The following is a 7,097-nucleotide window of genomic DNA, read 5'->3' as shown; positions in this document are numbered from 1 at the left end:
TATATATATATATGAACAAAAAAAAATTCCTTATTTTTAGATTTTTAACTTTAAGATTGAACTTAATATGATTTTGTTATCGAGATTGCATCTCAATATTGTATTATAACTTGACGCTTTCTTGTATATATAATACGTATAATTTGCTCTGTTTGTCTTTATTTATGATTTAATATACCATTAATACAATTTATGTAAACATAAATAGATATTTTTTTACATAAAATTCCAAGAAAATAATATCACGCTATTTATTTCGCGATATGAAAGAAAGGACTGTAAAATTACCTCATGTCCAAATATTGATAGACTGATGTAATACCAAGGCTGTAGTAAACAGGTACGAAGACGAAACAGATGATGGGATATGCCAACAGCATTCCGTATAGAGTCTCCCACATGGCACTACCCCGATAATACAGTTCCGATGGATAACCCAAGAAGGACCTGACACCGAGAGTTCCACGGGCGATTGATAACATCATCGCACCCATCGACACGCTGCCAGTAGCAAACACGTAATTCGCCTTTGTCTCCTTTTTCTTCGTTTTGAAGTTCCCCCATAGTGGTATCAGGAAGGAAATCACGATGAATCCGATGAACACTAAATAGTTCACCACCATCGATGTGATATCAGTCGTCATCCTGAATTCACAGTTACGTTCGGAACTGCGATCGAAGTTCGTCTGTACAATTAAAGTTCAACAATGATTCATATTAGAAGTGTATTACTCGATACTCTAGAAGCTCTCGATTATGAGGCAAGTGGCTTTTAAGAGACGTTCGAGTGCCACAACAATTGTTTCTATCGGAAGTGTCAACTTGGAGTGTTTGAATGCTACCTCTAACGTGATTCTCGTCTGATCTTCGTCTGATCACTACCCGTTGAAATATTGCGAAGAGATTCGTATTCACGAAGATGATAAGCGTGATAAGTTCCGGAAAGACTAATAATGGAAATTCGCTGATAACATACGCTTATATCTTGTTCACGTGTGTGCATATGCGCACGTAAGTCTCGTTATGTAATTTTACATACATTTAGATACATTAATATAACTCAATATGATCAATGTGATACGATCGGAGCGACAGCACGTATTGACTATCAACGTGGTGAAGCACTTGACGTTATTATGCTAACAACTTTGAAGAAGAGAGAGAGAGAAGAAAGACGTAATCTTATATGAAAAAGAAACAGACGAAGGAACGGTGATGTAGTGGGGATGTGTTGTGACAGAAGGAGGGAGCCCGGAAGAACACGGTAGCTTCTTATCTTCTACCGCTATTGTTTATCGGCATCGTGCCGGCACTTCTACATAAGCTCTTTTCATTGAATTTATACCCCGTTCACTTCTCATGAAAGAAGGCACCTGATCTTCTAAAGAGCATAATTGTTTATAAATGATCTATTGTTGAATAAATGTATGCAACAGGCCACAAGAATGCTTACAAATTTTAATGCTGCTTACGTCAATTCTCGCAACATTTATGCACAAAGGCATTCATCTCTTTAAAAAAAGGAAAAGTACACAATTATATTTGTAATTTTGCATACATGTTACATTATTGACAATTCATATTACTAAAAATAAACGTGTTCTAATAAGTATAACATTTTCGCGTATGAATATTAATCCTATTATACACAGAAATATTTCGGACTTGTTTTAGGTGTACGTGATAAATTTTTATATGATTGATTAAAGCTTGTATTGTGTAATATTAATTGATACGTTGCGCTAGATAAAATTTATTTATAAGCTTTATTATTGTTTATTTTTGATAAACAAATCAAGTCTTGGATTTTTAAATGTGATTGACAAAATTATTTCGTGCTGTTGAGCTAATTTTAAATTAACAGAACATCATATACACGTGTACATATTAAAAATAATAACGAGTAGATATTTTATTATAATTTACATTAATTATTTGAGAGTTAAATATTTTGAAATCATAAAAATATTTTTTATGAAAAAGAAATCCACAAAAATAATTATAACATATAATAAATTAATTTTAACAGATAGTTAAATTGATTAAAATTGATTTTCAAAATAAGTAAGACAATTGCCACTATATCATAAAAAGTTTAAGGATAATTGTTTGCAAGAGCCCGCGTTATTTTAATATCCCAAACTTTTTATTACTTCAACTCAACGCGTTTATTACGTAGGAGCTATAAAATCCTGTATAGTTCGTGAGGAACGGTTAATCCGGGAATTTTCTTGGATGAAAAGTTTTTTCTCAAGCATCATTCAGAGTAGATACTTTTTGTAAAGCACTTTAATTTTAACATGTACATAGAGAAACGAAATATAATGGTAACTTTTGTTTATTCACTACAATTTACTCTTATATTACCTTATATTACACCATCTCTGTAGTTCCCCAATTTTGATAAAGCTGTTTACAAAAGTATAAATGGAGATGATGCGTAAGAATTTTGCTTAACACTGATGCTATGATTTCCTTCAAGCATTTATACAATTACAGATGATATGAATACATCATCCTATCTAATTATTTCTGAAATTTTGTTTTAGTTTAGTTTATTAACACTAGAATGGTCAAATTTTTGATTACAAAAAAAATTTTATCAATCATTAATGAAATCAATATTATTAGTATTCACAATTTAATTAATTAATATTAATGAATTATTGCTCTTAAAAAATCGAAATTTTTCTACTCTGTAGTATAGTTTAAGATATGATGAAATTTATGTAATACATATGTATCACATAATTCATATAGGAATGAAAGCTACAATTAATGTTGTATGGAACTACCATTTCTGACTTAAAAGCAAACAATGCTCTTTCTTCGTTCACGAGTCAAGCTATTAAAAAATATTTGTAAAATTGAAACGGAAAGTAATGAATTGTGTTTGACATTCCTTCGTAATAATTTCTCCGTGAATTTGTGGACCACTTCCCATTTTCTATTGTTCAAATTCATTTCTTATCCTATGCGATACCATGGTTCGCTCAGCATGGAACAATGCTGAGTACACAACACGCATTTACGCGATATGCGTTCGGTGTGCAAAACGACAACGAGGACTTGGCGGATGGCGTACGCGTTAACGTGAGTGGCCAATGAAGAACCAGCCTTCGTGGAGTTAACACAACTGAGAATCCATTGTATCACACTTGGAAACAATAGGTCGCGAACCTCTCCCCCCCCTCCCTCTCTCTTTCTCTATCGTTTGTCGTCCATTCCCTTTCGTTCTGGTTCTATTTTCCGTTTCGCTTTTAGCTCGTTTTCCCTCGCTAGCTTTCTCTGAGAATGTGACAGTTCCTTTCACGTTTGCCCGCGTTCCTGGCAAACTTGGCTTTTGCTATTTTTACACGATGTCTATTTTCATTTCGTGTCCGATCTTCTTTCTTGCGTCGCGTTGCGTTCAGCTTTATAGTTTATCGTATTCATCCCATTTTCCATCTTTTTACAGAATTGAAAATCATTTCTGACATTCGTTATCGTCGATAAAAGTGACAGAACGCATATAGAGTATACAACAAGAAATCAGTAAAATGCTCGCGTAACACCAATGTATGAACACACACGTGTGCACAAAAGAAGAACTGCAAGCTAGTCGAGTGTAAAAATCGCAGCTAAATGTTCTGTAAACCATGCATCCGATGAGGTTGCCGCCAATTCGAGCGAAACAAGTTCCGAGGAAATACTATTATTTCACAGCTCCTTTGGATCATGGGGAATGTAATTCGGATTATTCCGAGTAATGAAATTACTCAAAGAAATATTTAATTTTCGTCATATATACATTTTTTTCAAATGTTTAATAGTATGTCTATTACGTCAATAAGAGGCTCTTGTTCAATTTTTTCTTGAAAAATATATTTATATAATTCGACAGATTTCTATTGCAGTATTGTCTAATTTCTTAAATATGTTTTTTTGTTATTAAATTAATTTTAATTTATCTATATATATTTATCGCAAAGTTTTATTTTTTTAATAACTTTCATAAGGTCTTAAAATGTATCACTTTAAAATGCATAAATTGACATTAACACCAATAAATTCTTGATATATCATTGACAACAAATTAATGAGTTTAACAATGTATTTGACTTTATCTACGTTAATGATGATATGTCATAATGATGAAACTAAGTAGAATAGCTTCCGGTGGCACAATTATCTTATGACTCAGACTGAGAACGCGTTTTGCCATCGTTGACATAAATAAAGAAATAGAAAATAAGATTTACATCATTGTCATTGTAAGATTTACGTCACTTCACTTAATATTCGACTGTTTAATTAATGAAAGTTGATAAAACTCATTAAGATACATATTGGCGTCAGTAAGGTACTATTTCTTGCACATTATTCGCGAATGTGCATCAACGATGCACCAACAATTGTAATATCAAATAATATAATACACATATAGGTACTTACTGATTTGATATTGCTCGATTATAGAAGACTATGATTTTCTTGTTACCTTAAAGCAGAAAATATAATAAATCATCAAATGTTATAAATCAAATCGAATAGAAAAGATCAAATCGAATGAAATGCTTTTTAATTATTATCGACATTTTTAATGATAAAATTTTAATGATAAAATTTGAATTCTTCCACTTCTTCATGTACTTTGTACCATGTTGTTCACGATAATGTCACGCGAAGAAAAACAAACAATTTTAATGACCGTCTCATGTTATCCAATAAAACAAGTGATTATTGCAAATATTTTTACACGAAAAAGAAATGAGAAAAAAAAAGGGGCAAAGAGAGTTTTAACAACGAAGCACTTTTTTCGTATATCTATGCGATTAACTGAAAAATACTGATATAAAAATGAAGAAGAAGATATTGAGGCAAAATTATTCAACTTTCAAGTATGAACATGTTTCATTTCAGATATGTTCCCATTTTATTTCGTTTATTTGATACCATCTTGATAAAAAGTTCTTTATCTCTATTAAACATTTATTTTTTTTTTAACATTCGTTATGTCAGGACAGGTTTTTTATGTTGGTTTTTTATAAAAATCCAAAATGCCTACACTTATGAATTAGTATAGTAAATACGACATTTTATAATTTTTATATTATACAATTATGAAAGAGATCAAGTTTAAGATTTAAGCAACTGAGACGAATTCTGTCGCAAATAAATCAATATTAAATCCCAAAAATTTTCTATTGACTTGTCACACAAGTCGGGATCAAGATAATTTTTAATTTCTACTGTTATTACGAATCAAACATATTTCGAGTGAGTATTAGCAAAATTAAACGCTCGCTTGTAAGAAAATTCCGGTAATAAATCATTGCGTAATACGTTTTAATACCTATAGCAATTCGACGCATGTATATTGCATAGATTAAATTTTTACGAATTTTAAGAAACAAGCTACAAAGCAAGATAGATTTTATGTTTTCTTAACAAAAGCACGAATTATTGTTCTCTGCATGATCTCATCACATTAATTCACATATTAATTCATATGTTTTGTTTGGAGTAAAATGACGTTACAATGTCAATGTTATTATCACAAAAACATTCGTTTATTCCATTAGATGTGCTATTTGTTCAAATTATCACCATCAACATTGAAACGTATATAAATCATAATGTAGATATCTATGAGCAAATGTGTTACGATTTCTACGAAACCGGTTATACGCTACCGCAAGAAATACTCGGTAAACACTTGGTCGATGCAAATTTCATCTGTTTGTTATCACTTTACAGAAGTGTTTCTTAATCTTATGCGATAAATATGTGACTTATTACCAGAATTATAGGACTATCTTAATTTATTAAACAAATCATATTCTGTTATCTCCTTGGAAAGGAAGGCTTTCATAAAAAGAATAAATGTGAGCAAATATCAAAGATTGTTTAACAGAGCAATTAATCATATATAATATATAATCATATATATCATTATACATGTATAAAATATGTGATATAACCATATATACATTAGGTGAAATATAAAAATGTCTACTAGTTACCATTTAATTTTAAATTTTATAAAAATTTTATAAAAATTCCGCTAGACTTTTCTAAATGTGATACATTCATGTATAATATCATTGTATTTATTATATCATTCTTGTCGCGTGAATATTATAGAAAGAAAATTCAATGTATTAATTGTGTTTTTTGCAATGCATATACAATACAACAACTTATGAAATATATCATGAAATATATCATTAAAAAGTAAAAACAAACGCACGCAGAAAAAAAAATAATGATCGAATTAGGAATGTCAGGACATTTATTGAGCGGCTATAAAATTCTATAACTAAATTCTATAAATTTAGTCATTCTAATTGCTGAAAAAGTATATATTCGGAGTTTAGAATGAATAGGGTGATAATTGTTTGGGCCGAATGTACATCCAGATTATATAATTGTTCTAGATTCGTGAGTCGAGTACAAAGCGAATTCTTTGTAGCCGAATATCCAGTTACCATTGCAGCGTATATGGTACATTAGCTACAGCCCAAAGCGTGCCAAGAATTTTTTCTCACACTGTCGTTGGTAGCGAGTACATCTGTAACAGCGGCACGTTTTAACGCAATGTTTGCTAAATTCTGCGCAACGAGTAATTTTTCATGCGTACATTACCTCTGTTTTTTCCCATCTGAGAAAAATCCACTTCTCGCTGTTACTTCAGATTTTATTGATTTTATTGAGTTTATTATAGTGCAAAGTACAAAACACGCTCGCGCCATTAGTCTAATTCACTCGCGTTAGCTCGAGCGGATTTAAATCATGCTGCGCTTCCGTGTACATATATTCTCATTTCCGTTACCTTTAGATTTATCGCCATATTTGCGTGCATACTCTGAAACCGTTCTCGTTGCTATTGCAGAATAATCGGAGTTTATCAAAGTTTAGAGAACACATTTTCATCGTATTATTAATTTATTATTTATAATCACGATTTACACTTGCTACAATAATCTAGTCGATGTAAATATTTATACGACTTAATGCATGGTATGTAATAACATGCTTAATTATAAATGTGATTTACTTTCATTTAAAATACTTCTAAATGTTAGAATCTAAACGAACGTTAGAATCTAAATTAG

The 7,097-nt window shown here is 30.9% G+C and overlaps 1 protein-coding gene across 3 annotated transcripts in view; it reads right to left on the bottom strand.

Moving 5' to 3' along the window:
• Positions 1-7,097, bottom strand: part of LOC108691322 (sodium-coupled monocarboxylate transporter 2) — a 29,836-nt gene that overhangs the window by 7,480 nt on the left and 15,259 nt on the right. The window contains exons 3-4 of one of the 3 annotated variants that reach the window (XM_018199009.1): positions 4,435-4,480; positions 289-686 (exon numbers count right to left, since the gene is read on the bottom strand). In XM_018199009.1, coding sequence (XP_018054498.1) covers positions 289-644 — 356 coding nt within the window. In that variant the 5' untranslated portion in view covers positions 645-686; positions 4,435-4,480. Of the gene's footprint in view, positions 1-288; positions 687-842; positions 1,073-4,434; positions 4,481-7,097 lie in introns of those variants that run through there. The other 2 variants (XM_018199010.1, XM_018199007.1) reach the window with 2 other exon arrangements.

Source organism: Atta colombica, unplaced genomic scaffold (assembly GCF_001594045.1).
Source record: "Atta colombica isolate Treedump-2 unplaced genomic scaffold, Acol1.0 scaffold45, whole genome shotgun sequence".
Taxonomy (NCBI): Eukaryota; Metazoa; Arthropoda; class Insecta; order Hymenoptera; family Formicidae; genus Atta; species Atta colombica.
The sequence above is the reverse complement of the archived record's forward strand: the minus strand, read 5'-3'. Positions and strand labels throughout refer to the sequence as shown.